General features: G+C 46.4%; 1 protein-coding gene across 1 annotated transcript in view; it reads right to left on the minus strand.

The window, feature by feature from the left end:
• Window positions 1-27,642, minus strand: part of DNAH9 (dynein axonemal heavy chain 9) — a 298,166-nt gene that overhangs the window by 254,251 nt on the left and 16,273 nt on the right. Inside the window, exons 5-12 of the mRNA XM_057536174.1 lie at window positions 26,595-26,806; window positions 24,826-25,059; window positions 15,518-15,685; window positions 13,698-13,814; window positions 10,950-11,100; window positions 8,098-8,212; window positions 3,617-3,685; window positions 1,755-1,881 (exon numbers count right to left, since the gene is read on the minus strand). Coding sequence (XP_057392157.1) covers window positions 1,755-1,881; window positions 3,617-3,685; window positions 8,098-8,212; window positions 10,950-11,100; window positions 13,698-13,814; window positions 15,518-15,685; window positions 24,826-25,059; window positions 26,595-26,806 — 1,193 coding nt within the window. The remainder of the gene's footprint in view (window positions 1-1,754; window positions 1,882-3,616; window positions 3,686-8,097; window positions 8,213-10,949; window positions 11,101-13,697; window positions 13,815-15,517; window positions 15,686-24,825; window positions 25,060-26,594; window positions 26,807-27,642) is intronic.

Consider the following 27,642-nt stretch of genomic DNA (forward strand, 5'->3'; position numbering starts at 1 on the left):
AGTATTTTATGTCCACCTAAGGAAGAAAAAAATGTGGTTTATTTAACTATAAACATATGCTATTTTCAGACATATTAAGATATAAAAAACCCGTGTGTGTCCTAGAATCAATGAAATACAGATTGACAAAACTAGAAAATATTTAAATGCCCAACAATAGAAAATTTTAAATAATTTAAATAAATTATTTAATATATAACAAATTACTAAATATATATATATGTTTTTAACCCATACAATTCTTACCCCGGCCAAATCTTTGATCATGTCCCTCTAGAATGACAAACGCGTTACTGCTCATTCTCCATCGCGTAGCTACCGCCACTTTGCTTGCGGTTGGAAGCCAAGGGATGTTCGTAGCCCTTCTCTGACTTGTGTTTGTAGTCGTCTCCCTCCAACTCACATTATAATTTAGGTATGTATCTCCCTCCCCTTTTCTTTTCTCACCCCTCTCCTCTCCCTCCTTTCCCTTCTATCACCTACAAACACCTGTAAAACACCCACTATGTGCTGCACATGGAAGCAGACAGAGTCCTTGTCTTCGGAGCATATAGACGAGGGCCCATCTTCAATACTGTCTTACACCAAGGACTTAATTACTACAATTATACCATCTGGACTGCAGCCTAGTTGGTAATCCAGGTACTCAATTCTTTGGGCATTTAATATTCAATATTGCTCAAAGCGAATGCTGATAAAATTACTCCAAGGAGTTAATGAGTTCAACCACAGACTCATGTCTTGCCAAAGTGAAGAAATGAACCCTCCAACTTCCTCTGTTGACTTATATTCTAGGGGGAATTGATGTTCTACTTAAACTGGAATTATCTCAGAAGAAACCAATATTCTGTCAGCTTAGCTTTCAGCTCTTTCTATGCTATATTCCTATGGAACATGCCATCAAGACAGAACTAGGAGACTGCCTTTAGCTCGGTGTGGCCAATACGTTTCCTCAATTTTTAAGCTGAATGATGTACATCCTGATGTGGGGTTGCTTTTGGTTATAGTTTTCTCCAGCATTAAGCTTTCCATGGCTGCTACAGCCCACACTGGTCTTCTACCCTTTCTATAATTTAAAGCAGGGTTTCTCAACCTCAGAACCATTGACAGTTTTGGACAAAAAACTCTTTGCTGTGGGGTGCTGTCCTGTTCATTGTAGGAAGTTTGTATCTACTTACACCATGTGCTACTGGCACCCCCTTCACGTTTGACAACTAAAAATGTCTCCATTTTGGGGACAAAATTGCCTTGGTTGAGAACCAATAATCTAGTCTCATTTCCAAAGCTACTCCTTGGAGATTTATCATATGCTACCTAATGAAACTAGACATTTGCATGTTGAGATTCTGGCTTCTAACCAGCTTGTGGTCTCTTGGAAGTCAGGAACCAGGTCTTACACTTGGTTGGCCCTCTAGCATCTAGTCAACAGCTTTCACCCGCAGTGTGTATTCAAGGTAGGCCCAGTTGACTATGGTACCAAACGGTATCACTATGGTACCAAGTGATATTTTGCAATATTTTCTGTTGTGCAAAATCAAAGCAAATATACTGGCTGACCCTGGAGAAAAATGTGAACAGTGGACAACTTAAGAAAACACTACACCCTAAGATTTATCCCAAAAAAGAAATCCAGGGTGCAAGTTCTTTTGAGCAGCTTTTGCATATTCTTATAAAAAGCCTTTTTGCCTTCGAAATCAGCAGAGTCAAATGAAACTCTTCAGAAACCAAGAGGAAGTTACTGCCATTGGACTTACTTGTGGGCTAAAGTTGACAGTGATCTGCTTTGTCTCTGGATCACGTTTCAGAAGTGGCCGGGAAAGGCTGTACTGTGACTTCTCTGATACTGTTTGACACCAGTCCTCATAGAGTCTTGTCTCATACCTGTGAGGATCAGAGACAACGGTCACCTCATAAGCACCCTCCCAGCTCCCCAATGCCTCGCAATGATTAACTGAAGATACATCTCTCTATATATAGATATATATAACATAAATGACATAGCTATATATGTATATATATAACATCTCTATAGCTACCTATCTATCTAATCCAACCATTTATGTATCCATCTTTAATACATATATCTCATGAACTGAAGATGCTATTAGTAAAATACCTGAATACATTCTTAAGTCAGAGTCATTGACTCAGCCAGGCAAGTCAGCTCCTGCAGGGAACCCCTCATTTCCTAAAGGTGGCAAAGCTTAAATCAGAGGAGAGTAGAAAGAGAGACTCCATGCGATCTTTTGGGGGGATAAGGGAAGTGGTGATTAGTCTCAGTAAATGTTGGAAGAAGTTATCGGGTAAGATTTGTTCTCACGCTAATCTTCACGTAGCTCACGGACATTCACTGTTCAGTCATTACACATTGATGTGTTGGGCTTGGGAGATAAAACGATGAATAAACATCCCATGGTAAATGCAGCTAGTGGTGCAACCACGGGTCAACAGAGGACGCAGCAAGTACAATCCCAGGCAGATGTACTGGGCATTAGGCTTTGAATGGCAGAGGCAGGCGGGTGGGTGGGGGTGGTAAGGAGGATGCCAGGGAGGGTCTCACGGAGGAGGGGCTGAAGTGATGCTTGACTGAGTCCCAGGATGAGCAGCAGCCGGGCAGGGAGGGGGAGTGAGTGTTCTGGGCAGGAGCAGCAGACGGCGTGCTGGGAAGAGCGAGTAGACAGTGCACCTGAGGGCGGAGAGGGCAAGGGCCGAGGCTGGAGAGAGAAGCAGAGGCCGCATCAGGGAGCACTTTTCGGGTCACACTAAGGAGCTGGTGGGAAGCAGTGAGAGGCTTCCCAGACTGGGGATGTGAGGAAAGGGGATTTGGTGACAGTGTGGGCGCTGAGGGGCACAGGTCCAGAGCAGAGAGGCTCTTAGGAAGCCACTGCAGCAGTTCAGGCCCGAGAGGCTCTGGTCTCTGGTGAAATGTGGGTGGTGGGTGCAGAGAGGAGGGGACAGATTTGAAGCTCATATTTGGGAAGTCGAAAGGGTAGAACTTGGGTGACCTGGCAGGTGGAGGTGCCGCCAGCTAAGATGTCTCCACAATGCTAAGCGTGGTCATAACTATAATCATAATCATAATGTCTACGGTGCTCCTCTTCTGAAGCAGGAGAAGATTACGAGGCAAGACACAGGCTGTGTCTGGACCCTGCTCCCCCAAAAGACTGACTGCAGCTTTAAAGAAGGAACAATTATGAACCCAGGTAAAATCTTCGTTCTTATGCTTTCTCTGTTAAAGGATGCAGGAAGTATTTTTGAAACTTATTGTCTCTTTGTGCAGCACCAACTATCACTTTCTGCTTAGTGAGCAGCTGCTGAGATTTTCCATGACACTGATCTCGGGGTGCCATGAGGAGCGCCCCACTTCTAGCTCTGCCGAGTTCACGTTCCCAACAAAACTGCACTGGAAAAGTGCCCATTTCCAGACTAGAGCTGCATTCCCCGGAGACCTGCTGTTTGCGACCCTGAAGCACTGTACTCACAGATATTGTGGTTATAACATAAAACACAGAGCAACACTTCACTGCCACCGAGAAATGTGCACAGACTCAGAACTGCAGAGGGCATGGTGGGGGCTCTGCATTTGCAGAATGATCCAGTCCCGGAAACTGCTTACTTTTCCAGCAATGAGAGCATTTCTTCATATTTTTGTATCATGCGCTTTCCTTCGGCAGATTCCATGCAACTACCCATACAAAAGAGAGGAAAAAAATGACATCGAATTAGAAGAAGTGAAAATAATGACCTGAGTAACAAACTGCAGCCTATAAAGAGGAGACTGAATAGCTCCCTGGGCAAGCTTCCCAAGGCCCCTAAATGAGCCTGCACTCTTCTTCCTGAACATCTGCCACCGGCCACTAGAGGGCATCCGCACTTTCCCAAATGCAGTCAGCGCCCAGGCGACAGGAGGACAGCCCTTCCCCACCAGGGCTCCGCCAACCCCCTCACCCTGGCTGAGCCAGTCTTGCGCGTGTAAAATCAAGTCCTTCAAAAACCAGGAGGGAAATTGAGACATGCAAGAAAAATTCTAGGTGTTGCAGTTTTCTGTATTTAAGAACAAAACTGTATGTAACGTTATACATTATAACAAAAACTATATAACATTATATACGTATATATGTATATAACAATGCATATAAAAAATAGCAATATATATACATCCTACACACATATACAAACCTTGTCATATACGTAACAATATATATGTATATATTCCCCTTCTCTGAAATCCATCTATGGCACGTGATGAGAAATTCTGCCTCATTACTCATTGCCATGTTTACATGAGGTTCCCTCCCACCTCTTATGTCCCCAAACTTGAGCACACAAAACGCACATACATGCACACAGACACACACATGCATACACTTGTATGCTCACATGCGCAGACACACGCTCGGAAGCTTCCCTGGGTCCACTGAGGACCATGGAGGCATCGTTGCCCACACCTCTTCCTCGGTTTTGACACTTCTTTACAGCACAAAATGAAGAGTCCAGCTCCTGGGAAAGTTGGTGAAGTATCTGTAATTAACAGAAACCTTCACACTAACTGTGTTGGAGGATCTTGTTTGTTCTGCTAACAAAACGAGGCAGCTTATTGCAAAATTCTTTAAAATCCATTTGCTCTTTAAATCAACACAGGGTTTCTTCACAGGCTCCCCCGAGCTTCGGGCTTCGATGTAAGCCCTCACACCTGCACAGAAAGCACTGAATTTCCTGGAGTTTTTCCCAGTCGCTTGTCCTCTTTCCTCGTGAAGCAGCAGAGGTGCCTGCAGGACAGCGAGGACAAGCCCTGACCCCAGATCTCAGTTTCTATCTGGAAAAGAACGAGGCTGGAGGAGAGAACGGCTTCTGCACCTCAGCCCCTGGGACTTGCCTGGGAGGCTTGAGAAGTCACAGGAATAAGTGCATCAAACTGCCTGCAGGTTCTATTTCACTTCATGGCGAGGAATCAAAACCATTTTACTAACCAATTCATAAATACGTTACAGAGTATACACAAGAATGTGAATTCATTTTCAGAACAAACGGGAACTTCCATGGGAACTGTGGAGGACGTCGTGGGGGGCCATTCGGACACCCTCTCGGGACCACCCCCACCCCCAATCTCCCCCACCAAGAAGGCAGATGAAGTGTAGCTGCCTCCCTCTTTGTGAACAGCCTCAGCCAGACAGACAGGGCTGCCTCCTCACCCAGGGTCAGGCCCCTCCCTGCCCCACAGCCCCCTTCCACCGACCAGCTGACGTGGGGTACAAAGGCCAGGCAACCCTAAAGGGCCAGACTTCCCCACCGGATGAGCTGAAGCCTACGTGCAGCTGTGCTGCAGCTCAGCTTCTCCTCTGCCCGATCCCTCCCCGCTCCCTCACAGGCGCTGGTCCCAAGAGCATCCCTGTAAATTCCTGCAGGCTCGCCTCAGCTCTGCTCCAGGGCACTGAACCAGGACAGCTCCTGCAGGCCGCATTCCTAGAAGCAGCCTTGCCACCCTCCCCGCCCATTCTCATATCTTCTCCCTCCCTCCCTGGGAGGCATGTTTGAGAAGATGGGGGCTCAGCTGGACTCCGGGCCAAGCTTCCTATGGCTGCGGGGGGGGGTCCCCCTGGGAGAGCTCTGGGTGAGGACCCCTGAGACCCAGACGCCTGTTCCAGTTCTGTCCTTGCTATCTTCGGATTCCAGGCAGGTCACGTCATTTCCATCTGCCTCAGTTTCTTCACCTGCACAACGAAGAGCTCACTCAGACAGAGCAGACGCAACAGACGGGTCTCCCACTGGGCAGGTCTGACTCACGGGCACGTTTGTTTGATTTGTACGGAGTTTGAGGAAAAGAGGAATACTTGCTGGTTTTAAAGTGAATCTAGATTTTCGGCTTCTCTCCAACAGTAGGGAGATTTCTCACATTGAGTCATTCTTCCTCTTGGCAACACGGGGTGATGTGGTGGAGGCTCCCTTCAGACCACAACCTGGCTATCTTCCATTGTCTTTCTGGCCTTTGAAAGTGGTTAGTCTTTTTTAACAAAATTGTTTCCAGTTTTATTGAGATGTAATTGACGTACAGCACTGTGTAAATTTAAGATGTAGAACATGACTTGACTTACATATACTGTAAAACGATCACCACAATACGTGCAGTTAACATCCATCATCTCATACAGATACTAGAAAAAGGGAAAAAAATGTTTTCCTTGTGATGAGAACTTTTAGGATCCACTCACTTAACAACTTTTATATATACCATGCAGCGGTGCTAGCTACAGCCATCATGGTACTTGACATCCTCAGTATTTATCTTTTAACCGGAAGTTGGTAAATTTTGACCTTCATCCATTTCCCCCACCCTCCTCCTCAAACCCCACCCCCCATAACCAGATAACCACAAATCTCTTGTACTATGAGTTTGGTTTTATTTCTTATTTCCAGATTCCAGATATAAGTGAGACCATATAGTATTTGTCTTTCTCTCTCTGCCTTATTTCACTTAGCATGATGCCCTCAAGGTCCATCCATGTTGCAAATGGCAGGATTTCCTTCTTTTTTATAGCTGAATAATATTCCATTACATATGTGATATATATATATATATATATATATATATATATATATATATCTCTCACATCTTCATCCATTCATCCATCAATGGACGCTTAGGTTGTCTCCATGTCTTGGCCACTGTACATAATGCTGCTGTGAACATGCTGTGCTTGTCAAAGCTAAGTGTTTTCCACAAGATGGAGCCTTTAGGAAGAGGGTCAGAGAAAGCCTGCCCTTCCCCGGGCAGCGCCCTCAACAAGGTATCGCAACAGCTCTTCTCTCGCTCTAGCAGCCCAGATGCCTCTAACTAGCTTGGCCTCCAGACTCAGCTGTGAGGCAGGCCAACAGTTTCCAAACCTGGTCACCGTCGGATCATGGCAAGAGTGTGCCAAGGAAGCAGATCCCAGGCACCACCCTGCCCTGAGATCTGGCTTTAGTAGGTGGGGGGTGAGGGCTGGTAATCTGCACCATTAGCAAGCACCTGGGGTTTCCAATACATGAGGCCCTCACACCACGCTTCAGGAAACGCTGGGCTTCATTATTCTCCAGCAGCCTCGGTAGTAAAGAGCCGTCACGTCAGAGGAGATGTGTGGAGGAACCCAAAGAGCTTGAAAACCCTCACTCATTTTCCCCTGGAAACGAGGACTCTGCTGGAGCAAAAGGAGCCAGCCTGTGTCCAGTAAGCCTCACCTGACACCAAGGGACCCACTCTTCAATCCAAACATCTCAATCTCGTTACTGCTTGGCCAGTAGTACCTGGTTGCTATGAACTGAATGTCTGTGTCCTCCCCAAATCCGTATGTTGAAGCCTAAGGTTGCGCCCTGGGAGGTGATTAGGTCATGAGGGTGGAACACTCATGAACGGGATGAGTGCCCGTATAAAAGAGACCCCAGACAGCTGCTGAGTCCCTCCTGCTGCATCTGAGGACACAGCGGGAAGACAGCCAGCTGTGAGTCAGGAAGCAGGTCCTCTTCAACAGACACCAAATCTGCCAGCACCTTGACCTTGGACTTCCCAGCCTCCAGAACTGTGAGAGAGAGATTTCTGATATTCTTTTTTTTTTTTTTTTTTTTTTATAAATTTATTTATTTATTTATTTATTTTTGGCTGTGTTGGGTCTTAGTTTCTGTGCGAGGGCTTTCTCCAGTTGTGGCAAGCGGGGGCCACTCTTCATCGCGGTGCGCGGGCCTCTCACTGTCGCGGCCTCTCCCGTTGCGGAGCACAGGCTCCAGACGCACAGGCTCAGTAGTTGTGGCTCACGGGCCTAGCCGGTGCACGGCATGTGGGATCTTCCCGGCCCGGGGCACGAACCCGTGTCCCCTGCATTGGCAGGCGGATTCCTAACCACTGCGCCACCAGGGAAGCCCTCTGATATTCTTAAGTCACCCCGTCTATAGTATTCTGTTACGGCAGCCTGAACGGACTAAGATACTGGCTGATTGCTGGAAATGGAAAGAAAAGAAGATGACTTTTGTGCCTCAAGTAACTGAGTTGCGTTGCTACAATACTCGAAGTCCAGAGCGGGAGCAGAAGCCTGAAACAAAGCTGCCTTTCAGGAACGAGGTACTCACGGGTGTGTCATGCGTCTGAAGTTGTCAAAGGGACCCTGGATGCGCTGCCTCAGCTCCTGCGCCCAGCGGAGCCTCCCGGCCACAGCGGGCATGTTCTTATGCACGGAGGAGAAGCCTGGGGACAGGGCACAGCAGACTGAAGCGAGGCTCCAGGCCTGAGCCCCACTCTGCCCATGAACACTCCCCCACCTCCCGCCACTTACTGCACTTTTTGCCTCATCCACCTCCACCTGCTAAAGTCACCCTGGGCTTACGCTGAGATGGAAATTCCTGGGACATCACCGAGTTCTGCTAAGGGGGAAGGAAGAGTGCCCTTGGGGAGAACGCTAAACAGCAACAGAGGACAGCTGTTCCCAGACCAGCTCCGCCACTCACTGGCTTTCTGACTGCACACCTGTGACTTTCAACCCAGCTGCACATCAGCGTCACCTGGGGCTCTTCTAGAAACACTGATGCCTGGGCCCCATCCAAGCCATTCTGATTTGATTCGTCTGCGTGGGGCCTTGTCATCAGTATTTTTAGAAAGCACTCAGGATAATTCTAATTGTACAGTCAGGGTTAAGACACACTGCCTTGGAACATATGTATATATATAACTGATTCACTTTGTTATAAAGCAGAAACTAACACACAATTGTAAAGCAATTATACTCCAATAAAGATGTTAAAAAAAAAAAAAAAAAGACAAACTGCCTTAAACAGACAACTTAATCTCTCAGGCCCTTAGGTTTTTCATTTATAAAACGGGGATAATGTCTTCCTCGCTTAACTTCCAGGGTTTCTGTGAGAATTCAGTAAGATTACGTATGAGACAGGCCATGTGGATTACGAAGCCCTTGACCAGAGTTAGCACAGCCTGGATATTCTTACTTCAGTCCATTCAGTGGGTTTGTTTGCTTATAATCAGTTGTCAAAATTAACAATTGTAAGATTCCATTTAAAAAAACCCCTCAGTTTCCAGCTTCTCTGATAAAACTGGGAAATCTGGCAACCATCAGCCCCCTTTCTAACTAACTGTAGGAGGTGAATATTGGTCTTGTCCTTTAGTTGACCACGGACCCCACCACTCCCTGATGCCTTACACTCAGCCCAGGTCCAACACTGTCATTTTCTACTTGGCTTCCGTGGTAGGCAAAATTCTAAGATGACACCCAATGACCCTCACCCTTGCATGAGTCTCTCCTCTTTAAGTACAGGTGGAAACCGAATGTGATGAGATATCACTCCTGTGATGACGTTACATTATATGGCAAATGGGAGATGACCCTGGGTGCACCTGACTTAATCAGGTGAGGCCTTGAAGAGAAGAGTTTTCTCTGGTTATTGGCAGAAGGGGAAGTCAGGGATCTGAAGCATGAGAAGGATTCAACGTGCCATTACTGGCTCGAAGATGGGGTGGCTATGTGGTTAGGGACGGGAGGGCTTCTAATCTCTGAGAGCAGGCCCCGGCTGACAGCCAAAAAGGACACAGAGACCTCAGTCTTGCAGTCACAAGGAACTGGATTCTACCAACAAAAATGAGCTGGGAAGTAGATTTTTCCCTCAGAGACCCCAGATGAGAACTTGGCCCAGTTGACTGATTTCAGCCTTGAGATTCTCTGAGTGAAGAACCCAGGCACACCAAACTGGGCTGCAGACCTACACAACTGTGAGCTCAAAGATGGATGTTGTTTTAATCCACTAAGGTTGTGATAATTTGTTATGCACAACAGAAATTCAATATGCATCTGAAGGTGTTTGAGTTTTCAAACTCTGCATCCCACTGTGAGAAGTCAGGAGGATGGTCTCTCATAAAGCTGAGGCCAACAGATTTTTCTGGGATGACTTCCTAAGTGGAAGCCATTCTTAATGACCTCACTGTGAAACCTGTTTATAGAAATAGTGGTCCTGTTACACCATTACTTAAAAACTTTTGAAAATTTCCCGTTGCCTTTATGATGAATTCCAGATTCCCTAATAGAGCACTCAGAGCACTTCATGACCTGGCTCCAAACTCGATGGCTGACCTGATCTCCCTCTATATACCTTGTCTGGCTCAGGCAGGTCCGACTGGTCACCTTCCACACCCTTTCCTGCCTTTGCATCCAAGACCGTTGCCTCTTCTCCCTGGCTGCCCATCTCCCCATCTTTCAGGGTCCAGCTCAAGGCCACCATCTCCATAAACTCTTCCTCCCATCTCCCAGCCCAGTTCATCTTGTTTTACTACAGTTCTTTATAACTCTGTTCATGCCAATCGTGTTCCTTGAAGAACCACCTGTTAGGATTAATTATTCTCTCCCTTACCCTGGCCTGCCTCTGCATGCGGTGCCCACAAATTTACCTTGCATATAGCAAGGCCTCAAGAAACATTTGCAAAGCTGAACTGAACTTGTGTTTGACTTTCAAACAGACAAGACAGGGCATCTAAGAATTACAATAACCTCGGTGTGTTACTGCCCTTTGTCAGGCTCCTGCTGGTTCCTCCTTCCAAAAGCATGGTTGATAAGGCGTTGGAAGGGAGAAGAACCTTTTCTCAGGCATGTACAAATCTACTGTGGAATTGAGGTATGTTAAAGATTAATCAGTGTGGCGACATTGATTGAGGGTCAACTCATACATTACGCTGAGGACTAAACTGACCCGAGTTAGTGGTCAGGACTTCACTGCTCTGGGTCAGTCTGCCAATCCTGCCCTAGACACAGGGAAATGCACAGTTCAGTGAACTCTTCAATCACCCAAGTCTAGAATTTCAAGCAAGAAGGTTGTGCTCTTGGAGAATGCCCTGGATTCACAGCAGACGTGTAACAAATACAGAAGAGTGGCACCCTTTCTGGTAACAGATGTCCCCCATTCAAATGTGACAACAAGCTTACCATACTCCACCTCCTCCTGGACATGCTGACTGTAGATCCTCCTCACGGCATCCAGGTCCTCGCTGAACATGCGGATGAGCACCAGGTATTTATCAGATGTGTCCCGTGCTACCAGTGGTCTCTCCAGGAGGTTTCCTGCTATGTCTAGCAGCTACAGAGGAGGCAGAAAAGAAGGGAAAAAGTCACAGATTCAACTTTTCCAAGGTTACATTAATCTTGTATCCTGGGTTTTCCTTCATATGTCTGTCCACAAATTTAAGAGGGTCAAAAAACCGTTACTGTGCAACTGGATGGATAATTATGAATCGGCAGAATATTCATAGTCTGTCCCTCTGGCCTTTGTTTCTGAAGGAGGGATTCCTGTGTGCTGAATGATATACCAGACCCTGCCGTGTTGTAAGAACCTGGGTAGAGGGTAAAACAAAGAGAAAATGAAAGATGTCAGAAAGGGTAAGCTGATGTACATCATAAAGACCTAATGCAGATATGGAGGGTGACGACGGAGAAGAAAAATGAAGCTAATAGGCTGGGTGCTGGGGAGAATCGGGAGGGCTAAAATTTGAGTGGGGACCAAGAAAAGAGTTTCAGGGAGCAGATGCCCCCAGAAGGCAGTGATTGCAAGGATACTTTGCAGACGTTTCCTGTGCATCACAATTGCCCTAACCCCTTGGTGGGAGCAGCGGGATCAAAATGTGAACTGCTTTTATCACCTCCTGGTTGCTGGATTGTGTTTCTCTGACCCTCATGCCACCCTGAGACGAGGTCGTGGGAGACTCCAGTTATATTTAGGATGTAACAATACATGACTTCTAGGACCACCCAGTCCTCCAACCCCAAATCACCAAGATCTCTGGAGACAGCAGGAAGTAGCTCTCCCTCCACGGAGGCACGAGAGAGCAGGTCTCCACCGAGTTCTGGCTCACACGTCCTGTTGAGAGGTACAGAGGTGTGGGCTGAGGGACCACTGCAGCCAGTCCACCCCCTCGGCCTCAGGTTCTCTGACCTGGACGTACCCCTTCTGGCCATGTCCACTGAGGCACACCTAGTGGTCGAATGGTCTTACAGTAGTCACAGGGGTATCTGGACTCAGGGGTCCCTACTTCCCCAACCTGAAAAGGCACTTCTTTGCACGAAATTATATACATTGGAAGCTTTTGTTTTGGCTGAAGGAGGAGGGAAGGGCTTTGGTTTCTTGTTGGTGGGATGACCAAAAAGAGAAAACCAAGGATGCAGAAGGGACCGAATGGTTATGGTTTTCCTACAAGGTCGCACAGACTGGGTGGGTAGCCTTGTTTAGAAGAGGTGTTGGAGCCCAAAGAAGAAGAGTCTGCTCCGTGAGAGCCCTTTGAGACTCCGGGTATGAGCAGTGTTGCTTCAGGACCTGGTAGCAAAGGGTGTGCAAAGTTGGAAAGGTCTCTCACTGCTTCTGCTCAGAACCCTGCTCCACCACAAAATGCAAAGATTGGGGTGTTTGGAACCCAGACAGATATGCCCTTGGCATAAATGTAGATGTTGTCATGGTGGGGATCATCAGAAGAGTAATAATAAGACCCCCGAAAGCACCTTCCTGGGCAGATGACATTTTTAAGGGAGACTGTAGACAAGTAGCAAAGACACCATGATGTCAAAGACAGAGCAACGTGAGAGTATATGTGAGACCCTTGAAGACGCCTTGAAATCCATGGTGCACAGGGATTTATGGGAGGGATAGGGCTGGACATCCTCAAGGCAGAAATGGGGTTCCAGCTTCACCAGTTATCTGAATGGTAACATCCCAATTAGCCATGACAGTTAATGGCAAAAGGGATTATTTTATAGATACATATAAGCCCTTCTCTTGGAATTAAATACTTGGAGAGAGAAATTCTAAAACTCTTCCTATGTGAGTTATGGAGTAGTAGGTATTTACTAAAGAATACATATGTATATTCTTGAATGAGTTAAATATATATATGCCCAGTGTTCTAGAACAGCATGGTTTCACACATCCTGGGATTAAGCCTCTTCTGCAATTGTCCCACCAATCACCCAGTCTACGTTTGGACATGCTCAGTGCCTGGAAACTCACCTACGTCTCAAGGAAGTTTACTCCATCTTTAAATAGCATTAACAGAAACCTCTTTCCTCTACTTAGCTAAAATCTGCCTCCTTGTAACCTGATTAGTCCTGGTTCTAATCCTTCAGGCTCTACAGAATAAGTGTCGTCACAGTTTATGGAAGGTCTGTTCTGTTTCACTAAGTCTTCAGGTCTCACAACCCAGATCTCTCATTTCTGTAGACATCTACCTACTCATCGTCCTAAACCTCCTCCTCCTGCGCATTTGTGTACTGTCTGATCTAGGCAGCACAGGGCCAGGGCCGGCGTCTTCTTACTCCAGTTACTTGTGCTTGAGTGGTTTGCTCCAGCCTGAACCAACCTGACGGCAGCGGTTAAACAGCCGCGGTGTTGCAGAGCCATGGATTTAGGATGGTGACCACAGCAGGCTTCTTCACTTTCAATGGGTACTCTACTGATAAGGCCCAAAGAAAGCATTCCAGAAGAAACTCACTTACAAAGCATTTTTACATCGTCCTGTTTGCAGAAAAGCATTAGCTGCCAACTTGAAAAGCCCAGTTCTGCACACTCCCTTGCCCTGGGACACCCACAATACTGCTCTAACAGGAACAATTCCTCTCTGCAGGAACAAAACAGTTGGAAGGGGGTGGGGAATAAAGCATGGGGGTGGCTCCCCCCCCTACTTTACAAACCTTGAAGGCATGCTCCAAACCAGGGGCATCATCAAAGGCCTGAACAAAGACAGTCCCCAGTCTCCGGTCAAGGTCTTCTACTCTCTGATTAAACTCAGAGACATCATTTTCAAATTCCTGAAGAGACATCACATAGACATAAGAAAACATGATATTCTGAAGGTCCATCCTGCTGTGCTCTTTACTATTAACATGTGTACTCAAATCGGTTATACCACGGATTTATTTTAATTTTGCACAGTTCACCATGGCGTGCCTTAGTGCTTATCCATGTAGATAGTTACCCTATTATTGCAGCATTTTTTTCCTAGACACTCTAGGCAAAATGGTAAAGAGAGTTGGATGTGAGGTTGGTACCCTGTCCCTCCTGTCTGTGCCCCATCTTCCAGATCCTGAAGCCCCTTCTCTCTCACCCGCCAGCTCAGGCCACTCCGAAAGCCACCTCAGCAGCAACAGCCCCAGCAATGGGGCTATTCCATGATTACCCCCTACTTCCCTTCCCACCCCCCAAGTGAAAATCCTATTTTTTTCAGTGTAAACAAACTGATCTGGCCATTAGGAGGAAAGTAAGCTAATTAAACTAGTGTACACTATTTCTTCTAACTACACTTTAATTGCTTAAGACAGCGGCTAGCTATTGTTCCTAAGGTTGCCAAATTTAGCAAATAAAAATACAAGACACCCAGTTAAATTTAAATTTCAGATCAATAGTGAATTTTTTTTATAAGCATGTCCCTTTAATAAGCATGTCCCAATTATTGTATTTTATCCGGCAACCCAAAGTGTGCCCTCTTTCTTCGAATGTAGCAATTTTCAGAGAAACTGTTAACTCAAATCTCTAATTTGTGGAATTATTCTTTCTTATTATTGCCTTACAGTAGCTATGCATATTTTTATGAAAAGACCAAGAAAAGTAGGAAAATGTAGTAGTATTTTTCTACTTCCCAAACCCAACCATATTAGCATTGTAATATGTTTCCCTGTGCATAGGATTTTGTTTTGCTTTGTTTTATCACACGGTAGCAAACATATGGTATATATCCTGCTTTGTACTCCAACTCTTTTTTTTTTTTACTTTAGACTAATGGAATTTTTAGAAAGTGACATTTCCTGGGTTTGGCCAACTAAGATCCCCCTAGACATCGGAAGATGCTCAGAGCAGATTCTTGCTGAATTTCTCTCTCCTTTTCCCTCAAATACTCTCAAAATTCCTTCTCCAGCAATTCAGCCATTCCCTTCTCAGGGAACTCCATTCCCTACCTCTGTACTGACCCTTTTGCTTCTTTTTGTTTCCTGCAGGCTTGGACTCACGGGTCTCAGCTGTCCTGAGCTACAGGTTAGACGTGGGCTCCTGTGTCCTGACCCTGGAAAATGCAGCTCTAGCCCTTTCCTCATCCTAAGTATTTCGTTGGGAACCAGGGTCTGAGTGGAAAAGCAGGCTACTGCGTCACTCACCCCTCCCCAGACCACTAATGAAATTCCGCCCAGTGTGCCTGGCCTTCACCTAGCAGTCACCGCTCAGAGCTCAAAGCTTTGGGACCTGCAGGGCAGCCACAGCCTCCAGCATCATCCCCTCCCCACCTCAGCATCTCTGAAACCCTGCGTATCATCAGCTTGGAGAGGTCAGCAGTTGGAAGAGGCCCTCTCCTGATCTTTCTCCTGACACAAAGAATAATTAAGAGTAGTCTCTGCCAATAAAACCATGGGGACCACAGAGCCAAAGAAAATGCACAGGGAACATCAAGTAAATACCCAGACCCTACGGGCTGCAGGCATCTGAGAAAGAGACAAACTTGCAAGTTAGCTCTTCCAAGCTCTACCATGCTTTGAGGGTCCAAGCAGTCGTAGGAAGACTCTGAGAAGACCCTGTACATCTCTTGAAACTCGCTGTACATCCGCTGGGCCTGCTGGCTCAGGGCACTCCCTCTGATGCCACTAAACTCAAGCTTTCCCAATTTGTGGAAATCCAAAGTTGTCTTCAGAAGATCCTATAAAGACAATTTGCAATAGAGTTAAAATAATGATGATGATGACAACATCAGATGACACTCAAATTAGTACAGGAAGGGCTGGAAATTATATGGGGGTGGTGGTTGCTTAGGAAAATGTGAAGCCTGATTAGTTTTGTAACCTTATTATTAGATTGGGTTGGTATAAATAACTCTTGGTGAGACTCGATAACAAAGAGAAAATTCCGAGAAATAAAATTCACACACACACACAAATCAAATTTATGCTTCAGCCTCTTTCCGTGTTCTCTAATAAATAATAAAATATAATAATAACATTATCTACGTGGCTGGTGGCTTTATACCTATTTAAAAAATTAATTTCAAACGGACCATGTTATGTGGTTCTAGAATGACAGGTATTTTGGAGGATATTGACAGGAAAGCAGATCCTCCAAACAGTCCTGAGGACAAGCTCAGAGGTGGCACCAACATTCTCAGCAATGACTTCTGCTAAGAAAAGACATCTGCGGGGCGCCCTTGCCGAGCGTACACGCTGCGGTAGACCCTGTGGCCGGCTGGGTGGTGGTGGGCGATGACTTGACAGCTCTGCGTTGGGACAGTAATAGTGAGAGTGAATCAAGTCAATGAGGGCTTAGGATTTAGGCCAGTGCCGGGCACACAGTAAATAGGCAGTGAGTGTGCATTACTGTCACTGTTGATGTGGCAGTGTCCCAGCTGTGCTCAGGATTAAGTGACAGGTGACAATACAACCTAGAGCCCTGGGGAGGACAGGACCCTGCCCGAGTCCATCGAAGATGTTTCACCTCTGATAGGATGGAAGCCTTCAGAACACGTCTAATGCAACAGACTGTACTTAACCTCTCATTAGAACCCATTGAAAATCACAAAACCTCCAAACCGAGACATTCTCCCTGTTAGCCCTTCCAATCTGTGTGCTTACCTCTTCAACAGGAAAGAGGGAAATTAAGGTACCTTTGTGTCATTTTGGCAAACATGTGGTGTAGACCCCTGGGAGCCGGCTCGCCACCCAGAGGAGGTTTGAAAGTAAAGAAAAGGGAACACTGACACGAGGCTGGAAACCCAGCAGGCCCTGGCACCATTTCAGGGAATTCCCACTGCCACTGGCCACCGCTATGCGCTGATCCATTAGGCTAGCAGAGGGCTGCCTATCTCCTCCCTGTCGCTGGGACACCGAGGCCAGCAGCAGAGACAGAGGCACTGGGAAGTGCTGAGAAGTGGCTGACTTTCCCCGTGTTGCCAGGTGGGTGCCCACCCACGCAGCCTTGGGCAGCCATCTAAGAACCCTTTTTGCTCAACTGTGCTCAGGCATGGCTGTGAGCAGGTGGCTGAAGTAGGAGAGGAGAGAAGGAGGAAGAACCAGCCAAGGGAAGGAAGACATACACCCAAACCAGGAGATCTTGCCAACGACGGGGAAATGGGGCAGTCTTTATTTAAATACACGTTCAACTCTGAAAACAGCAGTCAATTTGATTTAAATGAAATAGACTTAAATAGTAACTCAAGTCATTCAAAAAGTGCTTAGTTGCTGTCAGTGTGACAGGAGAAACATATTTGTGCAGTGGAATGTCACCTGGGTAGCCATTTTTCATAATTCTGTGGATGTCAATTTCAATTTTTAGGAAATACCCTCTAACCATTTTATTTTTTAACATCTTTATTGGAGTATAATTGCTTTACAATGTTGTGTTAGTTTCTGCTGTATAACAAAGTGAATCACTTATATGTATACATATATCCCCATATCCCCTCCCTTCTAACCATTTTAAAAGGCAGATGCATCTCGATGTGTTTGACTACATCGGAAAACTAGATGAGGATTTTGTTATACTATTTTATTTCTCAAGAATTCTTGAAGCATGATCCTGGGTGGTCACTGAAAGGTGTTTTATCTCCAATCTAACAGGCAAATCATAGGTATTAGAAGAATTCTTACATAATCATTCTATTTTTGGAGAAACTCTGGTCACCCAAAACAATGGATATTTACATTGTTTTACTTAACAAACACAGGATGGGCAACACATTTATTTAGGGTTCAACTCAAGGTCTTAAACCTTTGCTTACCCCGCCCCCCATTAAAAGAACCTCCCACCCCACTTTTCTCCTGCACTCTCTATGCCCTTCCCCTGCGTAAGCTTTCTTTAGAACTCTTATAATACTCTGGCATTATAATACACTATTTGGGATTATATTACACTGTTTATTTTCTATCCATCTTTCTCAGTAGGTTGTAAACACCCCAGAGGTCCCACTGTATTTTCAGTCCCTGGAAGAGTCCCAGATGCTGAAGAAATATTTGCTGAATGAATGAAGACGTGATCTTTGACCTTTGACTTAGCGACAGCACCTCCAGGAGAAGGTGACAGGGTGGTAGAGACTCTAGGAACATTGGACTCAGAGCAATTGGAGAAAATAAGGAGAATTAGACAAGAGCAGAGAATTAGAAAGCAAGGCCAAACTGTGCCTTTAAATGTTTGAAGGGCTTTGGTCAAGTGCAAGGCAGAACCCTGCATGGTTCTGCTCTGAGGGCAAAACTAAGGCAAATGAGTGAACGGGACCCAGGGGCAGATTTGGTGTCAAGTTGTAGGTTGAACTTATAAAATTTCTTATACTTGACCATTCTGACCTACAAGAAATAGCAATTTCATGTGGTTCCACTCCGTAAAACAGAACCCTCTCACGCCTAAAAGGCCCAACCATAGACTGGGCTGCTAAGAGAGGTAGTGAGCTCTCCATCTCTGGGTGGATTTTAGAAGTCTGACATCACGGAGGTATCGTGAAGAAGATTAGTGCATCAGGTGGGAAGTTGTCTTCCCACTGTAGAAACAGATTTATAGTAATCATGGTGTCTATATCTTTGATTCTTAAAATAAATGTAAGCTCTTTTCTTTGTTTATTTAGAAGTCCTCACAAAAAAAGGCTATTAAACCAATAAGAGGTTTAAATTATATTTTTAAAATATCCATTTTTAACCGTCATCGTTGTAGACACACGAAATTCATTATGCTATATACAGGCTGAAAATGTCAAGTTCAGTGGTAGGACAGAGGGCATCGTGGAAAGAGTGTAGGATAGGGCACAGATCCCTGGGTTCACACAGCCCTGGTCTGCCATTAACCAGCTATGAGACTTAAAGCAAGACACTTAATTTTTCTAAGCTTCCTTTTCCTAACCTGCAAATGGGTCACAGCGTTACAGGGGAAGTGCCTTTGTGTGACTTCAATAAACGGTAGGTGCTGTAATTAATTTTCATTACCCCGGTGTCATTAGATCAGGTTGGTGGCTGAGAGATGTATAATAGCTAACACACAGGCGCTCCTTTTAGAGACGGAAGCTACAAAGAGCATGGGGTCCCAGGCAGCTGGCTGCACCGGCCAGGTACTATTCTTATGAAAAACTGTGCAGCCTTTACTAGGGTGGTGAGGGCGGGTTCCATCTGTGCTGCGACCCCACAAACAGCAAGCCTCTTCTCAGGAGAGGCTGCACATCTTAAAAGAAATGTCTTCAGAATTCATTAAGGGCGAGCACAAAGCAGACATTCATAGATGAAAATCTCAAAGGTCATTGGGAAACAGTTTTCTTTACCTTCCGATGGAGGCCGACCTCATGCAGCTAATGTTCTACGTGACCGAGCGCTCAGGCCCGGCTAAAACGGAAACGGCCCAATTAGGCTGGAATGAAAAGAGGCAGCGAAAGGGCTGGAGACTGAGGAAAGAGCAAAGGAAAAGCGTTGTAGATTAGGTCAGTTTATTACGTATGTGCCTGCTAATCACCGCGCAGGAAGCCTCAGCAGGAAATCATATTGTCTCCAAGTTAATCACAGCTTTACAGCAATTTCACAATGAAAGAAATGGGGGTTCTCTCCAAGCTGCTTACTCACTGCATTGTTTGAAGGAAGAGGCTGCGGGGAGAAACATAAACAGGGCACCTGCAGAATCTGCAATATTATGACACAAAAATGAACTCTGTGTGTGTGATGTGTCCATGTGTCGTATGCGGTGTTGTGTGCACAGTGTATGTATGTACATGTGTGTGGTGTGTGACTGTGTCTGTGTCTGCACAATATGTGTGGTGTGAGTGTGGCGTGTGTATCTATGTGTAGTGTTGTGTGCATGTGTGCAATGTCTGTATGTGTGTGTGGTGTGTAATGTGTATGTGTAGTGTGTGCATGTGTGCAGTGTATGTATGTGTGTAATATGTGTAGCGTGTGCATATGTGCAGTGTGTATGTGTAGTGTTGTGTGCATATGTGCAGTGTCTGTATGTGAGTGTGGTGTGTAATGTGTATGTATGTGTAGTGTTGTGTGCATATGTGCGCATATGTGCAGTGTATGTATGTCTGTGTAATGTATGTGTATGTATGTGTAGCGTTGTGTGCATATGTGCAGTGTGTATGTGTAGTACTGTGCGCGTATGTGCAGTGTGTGTATCTCTGTGAGTGTGGTGTGTGTGTATGTGTGTACTGTTGTCTGCATATGTGCAATGTATGTATGAGTGTGGTGTGTAATGTGTGTGTAGGTACGTGTAGCGCTGTGTGCATATGTTCAGTGTGTGTGTCTCTGTGAGTGTGGTGTGTTTAATGTGTGTGTGTGAGTGCATGCGCACTGAAGCATGGAGCAGGAAGGCAGGGTGAGGGAAGGAATCAAGAGGCAGCTGAAGACTCTTTTCCCCTTTGATTTTTGACTGTTGCTTCAAATTGCAAAGATTTTATATACTTTTGGGATTTCCTTAGTAAGGCCCTTTCATGGAATGGGAATTATAATTTTACCCAAATGACTTACTCAGAAAAAAAGACCTAGAAACCATGTGGTAAAAATAGTGTGTGCAAATGCAGGATAGAGTGTGTCAGGACAGAAGAAAACCACAAAACCAGTGTGGGACCCTCAAAAGGGAGGTGAGGGAGGGAGGGAGGGGAAGAGACCTTTAGAATCGCTGGGAGACGGCTGAGTTTGGTGGAAAGACAGTACTTGGAACCCTGTGCCCCTGGGTACCGGGTACCAATCCCAGGTAAACCTCGCTGAGCCTGTGACTTTGGGCAAGTTCATTTATGTGTCAGACTTAATGGTGCTCATTTGTTAAAGTAAAGGTTCTTATATCCAGCTCTTACGAAGGTTTTAAGGCTGCAGTTCTGGCACGAGACAGGCTCTTGAAAGATGTTAGTTCTTTCTTGGTCTATTCTTCCTTTCCCTCCCAAGGGCTGGCACGCTAAGAGATTAGCTGCGTCGTGGGGATGGAGAGGAGGAAGAAGAGGAGGGGGAGGAGGACTGCGGTTTGCGGAGAAGGCAATTACTCCGCGTGCCGCTGCAGACACACCTGCAGGAGGACAGCACCTCCGGCCACGCAGGCCCTGCCCCACCTTCACTTAGCAGGTGCCCAGAGGGGAAGCATCAATCTGCACAATAAAACTTTCTTGTTTCAAAGAGCAAGAGCAAAAGAGCAAAAGGAAAAAAGCCACACAAATCAGAGGGAAAGAAATGAGAACGATGGAGATTAAAACCCAGCCCTAAACAACTTAACCCTGGACATGAGCAGGCAGAGAGGGAAACGCACTGATGTCATTTTATTAACATCTCGGGGGCCACCAAGTGTACAGAACGGCAAGAAGTATAAGGCCGGGTTCATGCTAATTCTTGCTGGAGAGAAGCAGATTAATCTCATTTCAAACAGGCATCGATCACAGAGATACACAGAATGTTAACTAAAGGGCAACATGAAATATGCCTGGAGCCGATCGATAAGTCTGTGTCCCACTGCACTGAGCTGAGTTGGGAAGAGACGGAGGAGCTGGGGGCCAGGGGGTGAGTCTGAGCAAATGTCTGGGAGACGAAAGATGAAAGGGGAGAAACACCAGGACAAGGGAAAGGAGCAGCCATGGGAAAAGGGAGACTCAGGTAAATGGAGGGTGTACGAAGAGCCAAGAGAAACTGAAAAAGAGAGAGCGGAAAACAGGGAAGGGGAAGGGAGACCAGCAGAAAGGGAAGGAAGAGGGAAAAGGGAGGCAGAGGGGAAATCGGTGGAGAAAAGAAGTGGTGGAATTTGGCCTAAGAGCAGAGAAGTGAACCAGAGCCAGGGACCGAAAATGGAAGAGGGGAAGGAGCAGGAAGACAGAGGGAAGGTGACATTCAACTCATCTTCTAATTAAACCGGGGCACCTTCTTTTTATGCTCCTGTGCCCTTGATTCAGAAAGAAAAAGCAGCCTGAGAGCAGACTATTGTGAGGGTAATGACTCCAGGGAGACTGGTGGCCTAGGCTTATTTTTACCGAATAAACCCAGCAGATTAGGCGCCCCAGCATTAGGATAGCTGTCTATATGCAAAGTCCCATCACTAGCATGTGTGCAGCGCCGAGGCTGCAGCCCAACAGCCTTGCAGAGCTGAGCATTGCTTCCTGGCCTCCGGGTGAGGACCATCCTCAAGGCTGGAGAGCCTGCACACAGTAAAGGCACTTGTCTGCCGCGTTCACCCTGGCGGCCAGGGGCAGGGTGGAGCGGGAGAGTGTCTGTCCCCTCTGGTTAAACGACAGCAAAGGGGCTGGTGCTGGAGAGGAAGGGATGGAGTGGAGGGGGAGGAGAGGGGAGGCTGCTCGTCAAGAGCCATGGTAGAAACGGCTGCAGAAAAAGGACCCATTTAGGATAAAGCTAGATATCAATTATTTATACTCTCTGTGATCCCGGTGAAGGATTTAAGGTGAGCCTTTCATAAGATCTAGCGTCTCGCTTTCTCGCTTATACATTTTGTCTGTCTCTATTCCCTCTCCCGTCTTAGTTCCCTGGAGAATTCCTACTCCACTTTTGAAATTTATTCTCTCTTGTGCTCCCACTTTCTCAGACCTTCTCTAGGTTAGAGACCCCTCCTTCTTGCTCCCAATAACATGCTAATTTTGCTTTTTTCATGGCACTTAATACACCTCAGTGAAACTTCCTGATTCTGCGTCTTTCCATCCCTGGATCTCCTCCATCTGTCTCTACCTTCTCCTGGGCCATGGCTACTGGCCCATGGGCTTCTTACAAGCAAAGCTGTACCCCAGCCACCGTCCTACCTCCAGGCCCCAGCTCAGCGCCTGGTGCATGGTGCATGGTGCCTGGTGCATGGCAGTGCTGGGCCGATGCTTTTTGAGCTGGAAGGAACAGATTCAGTCTCACTCTCTCCTATCCTCATAATCCCATGGTTTGTGCCACTTATCACAACCTCCCCCAATATAGCCCCTCTCTTTTTCCCAAATCTCTGCTGATCATGGCTAGAAACATGATTCTGATTCCTTCTCAATCCCGATTGCTATTGTCTTAATCTTGAGCTTGACCCTGAATTTCCCAAATTAGTTTTAGGACAAGTATTTATTTTGTTTTATTATGCCCACTACTCTCCCTGCAAAGTTCAATCAGCAAGTACAGAGCTGCAAAGTGTGAAAACACCTGTTAACCACACTAAACTCTAAAACAATCAAAAGAGAAAGCCTCATGCTTTCTCACCTTGGCCCTTAAACTAACATTCATGTTAACTTTTCAACAACTGCCACAACTTTGAGCAAAAGTCATGCTTCTTTTGCACAGGGATTCATGCTAGTCTTGTAGTTTTCAGAGCAACCGTGAGGGTGGGAGAATGGAGTTCAAAGCAGTGGCTGTGTGGGAATGGCCAGCTGCATCCGGGTCAGCTCGCTGGTATTTTGCATGAGATTTCTAGCAAGAAGATTATGGGTAATTTGAAAACCAATTGTATTTGTCGATTGATTCCTTCGGCCTTCTTTCTGAGTCTATGATCAGAATTTCCTAAACTTCTAGTATGATAGAACTACCATTACATGATGACCAATCAAAATAGTTATTGAGGGCTTCCCTGGTGGCGCAGTGGTTAAGAATCCGCCTGCCAATGCAGGGGACTCGGGTTCGAGCCCTGGTCCGGGAAGATCCCACATGCCGCGGAGCAACTAAGCCGGTGCGCCACAGCTACTGAGCCTGAGCTCTAGAGCCCGTGAGCCACAACTACTGAGCCTGTGTGCCACAACTACTGAGCCCGCGTGCCACAACTACTGAGCCCGTGCGCCTACAGCCCGTGCTCCGCAACGAGAGAAGCCACCACAGTGAGAAGCCCGTGCACTGCAATGAAGAGCAGCCCCCACTCGCCGCAACTAGAGAAAGCCAATGCACAGCAACAAAGACCCAACACAGCCAAAAATAAAATAAATAAACAAATTAAAAAAAAAAAAGTTATTGAATCATGGGTTTATCCAGCCAATGGCGGGGGGGTTGGGGCGAGCACCATGTTGTCTTGGACCTTTTCTTACCCTGTTTTGTTTTTTACTTTTTCATTTTTTATTTGGTCATCCTATAGGCAGACACAAACATGTAATAAAGAAAAGAAAGGCCAAATTTTGATCTAATAATACAGCATGGGAATTGCAGATACATTATAATTCTCTTAGTGCATTCTCCATACACAAAATGTAATGAAAAGGAGAGATAAAAGAAAATTTAATTGCCATTAGAGAGTAAAATAGGATTTCCACTTACATCTTGAAAGGCAGCTAGTCTTAAAAATTAATTCATTTGATAAATGTTCAAGTTTCTTCCTCACTTTTTTTTTTTTTAAATCTTAAATACTACACTTTTAAAACAAATTCAAGTACAGCTGATTTACAATGTTGTGTTAGTTTCGGGTATTCAGCAAAGTGATTCAGTATACATATACATATACCCATTCTTTTTCAGATTTTTTTCCATATTACAGAATATTTTTCCATATTATAGAATATTGAGCAGAGTTCCCTGTGCTATACATAGGTCCTTGTTGATTATCTATTTTATATACAGTAGTTTGTGTATGTTACTCCCAAACTCCTAATTTATCCCTCCCCCCCCCCCTTTGTTAACCACAAGTTTGTTTTCTATGTCCCTGGGTCTATTTCTGTTGTGTAAATAAGTTCATTTGTACCATTTTTTTTAGATTCCACATGTAAGTGATATCACGTATTTGTCTTTCTCTGTCTGACTTACTTCACTTACTGCGATAATCTCTAGGTCCCTGCATGTTGCTGCAAATGGCATGACTTCATTCTTTGTTATGGCTGTTACTTTTTGGATCCCTGGACAGCTCCCTCCCGCATGGAGCCGGGGGCCTGACCGGAAAGAGAACACTCACCTGCACCATGCCCAGTCGCCCCAGGAAGCCATCCAGTCGCACGAAGACCAAAGAGGACGGGAAATCCCACTCCCGAACTTCCTGGTTCTCTTTGAAATAAGAATGGAGATTCTCCCTTCTGTCCTGAAACACCCGCTTGAAGAAGCTCAAGGTGTCCACGACCACTTGCAGTTTTCTCTGACTTTCTTCCACCTCACTTCTCAGGAGGTCTTCTGGGCTGAGATACTTAGAGGCCTGGAGGGCAGACAGGTTAGTGGCACTAAGCCTGGCTGCAGGAGCAGGACGGCCCACAACTCTGCCCAGCCCACAGCTCTCAACTGAGTAACTGCCCAACCAACGTTTTTCAGAAGCCTAATATAGGAAACGTCAGACCCCATCCTCAGTTCCACAGGTAGACTGGAACCTGGGTTCAAGCCATAGTCAGTGATTGCAAGTGACCAACCAGAGACAAGGAAACACAGTGAGACTTTCCTTGGGCTAGCTGGGGCTGGGCAGGTGTCCTTTCCAGGTGTTTCGTTGTGACTCATTGGCTTTCTATAGTAAATAATTCAAGTGCACAAATTCTTTGAACCAGAGGCTTGAACCTGGAAAGCTGTGAGTCTGAATCCACTGGACAGCTATCTTCACCACCACAGGGAGGGGCCAAAATAACTGGGTTCTTGTGACCTCATCCAGGCCTCACTGTAACCCAGGGCTGAAGCCAACCTTACCTTGGACTTCTGAGATAAATGAGCCAATAAGTTATCTTTTTGTTGATGCTAGTTTGGGTTGGATTTTCTTAGACTTTCAATCGTAAGAGTCCTGGCTGACAAACATGCAGTGATGGAACATCGCTGGTCTAGGAGTCAAACAATTAGCTTCCGGTCCTGGGTTGGGTGACCTTTGGTGCCTCAGTTAAATTCCCTGAGCTGTAGCCCTCATCATTAAATAATAATAGTAAGTTAACAAGATTCTCCCTGCCCACCTCGCAGGGTTCATCCACAAATGACGGGATGTCACAGCACTTTGTAGCCTTCAATGTGCTCCACAGATGTGACTTATTTTTAGTTACTCTTTAAACACGCTCATTGTTTTCTCATGGTCCCAGCTCCTCAGAGGTAAAAGGACCCAATTTGGGGGGGCAGATCACCCAAACCTTGTTAAAGGCCTCATTCTGTTTACAGGTGCCCTCCTCAAGGTTTACGCTACCCTGGTTGGTGCTACAGGGGTCCCTAAGGAGCACAGAGCGTGTGAGCCAAGAAGCTGTTTCTACATAGCTCACGGGCAGTGAGTTCTTAGCACGTGGGGGCATGACGTGAGCCTTGCCATACAGGATCACACTGGAGCCTCACAGCCACCCAGCAACTCTCCGAGGCAGGACCTCTTCTTCCCACCCTTGCACAGAGGGAGAGTGAGGCACAGGGCAGGTGAGCGACTCACCCAGGCACACACAGCTGACAAGTAGTGATGCGGGATGTGGCACAGGGACGCCTGACTCCAGAGGCAGTGTTCTTAGCTGCTGGGCTTTGCTGCTGACCTAATACCAGGCGGTTAAGATCCTTAAGGAGGTTGAAATTTACCACCCCAACCTGCGCCTGAACCGGGTCCTCCCAAGGATCCCAGCAGGACTGAGAACACCTTTGTGAGTTACTGGCGGTGATGATAAAACAATTCAAGTCTGAGAACCCTTTGGACCCTAATTATTTCCCTGCCCTGAAAACAATGGACACTTTATTCTTCTCATGACTCGGAGCCATCCAGCGAGAGGTTGGGGAATCCTGGGTGCAAACCTGCTGGACCAGAAGGTTGCAGATCTCCTGCAGCAGCACCATCAGGCGCCCGGGGCAGCGGTACAGCTCACACATGGCCCAGATCAGGCAGACCACGTGCAGCAGAGACCACAGCCGTGGCTTCACCTCAGGAAACTCCAGGCTCTCGAGCGTTTCCAGGTGGCGGTGCAGCGGCACCAGGTGCGTGTGGATGTCCCGCGCCTCCATCAGAGCTGGAAGGAATTGGAGACGATGGTCACCTTCCTGGCTTGAGGCTCACACCCACGGAGCGGAGCCCTGGGGCCTGGGAGTGAAGGATCTGCAAAGCAATGGCTGCGATCTCTTCCTGCGCTAAGGGAGCAGAGAGGGCTGGTCCCTGAAAACTTTCTACCTCTTATGAGGAAACACTGAAAACAGAAGAGCCCTGGGCAGCTGGGATAGTGGTCTGAGGCGGCTCTCTTATAAAACTCCTGTATCTGGACCTCTTCCTGGCCCTCCCAGCCCCAGTCTGGTACTCTGCCTGTAGAAGACGCTCAGTAACTGTTTGCTGTTTCCTTTGCTGCTGTTACCTCCAAGGCAATACAAGATAGATGACAGAGGACAGGTTTTAGAGTCAGAGAGATCCGCCTTCAAATGCCGATAAATCAAATGTATGACCTTGGGCATGTTTAACCTCTCTGAACCTCAACAACAGGCTGAACAGTAACTAATTTAAAGGTTTCTCATGAAGGTCTGAGGGCAGCACACACAGAATCTTCATACACAGCTAGCTCAGTGCCTGGACCAAAGCAGGCGTTCCATACCTGGTAATGTCTCTGATAAATATTTGTTAATAAAGAATCTCACGAAGCTCTTACGGAGGAGAAGTCACAGGGAATACAGAAATAGCCCAGGCTGATTATGGAAGGTTCTGCTGGTATTCAAAGCCGGAAAATCTCCTGCCATTTCCTTTGAATGCAGGCAAGGAAAGAGAGCGGCTTCCACCAGCCATCCTGTGGTGGCTGAGAGGGGAAACTAGGAAAACCAGTAGCTCTGGGCACTAATTCTGCAGAGCCACTTACAGGGAATG

The sequence above is a fragment of the Balaenoptera acutorostrata genome, chromosome 20 (genome assembly GCF_949987535.1).
Source record: "Balaenoptera acutorostrata chromosome 20, mBalAcu1.1, whole genome shotgun sequence".
Lineage (NCBI taxonomy): Eukaryota > Metazoa > Chordata > Mammalia > Artiodactyla > Balaenopteridae > Balaenoptera > Balaenoptera acutorostrata.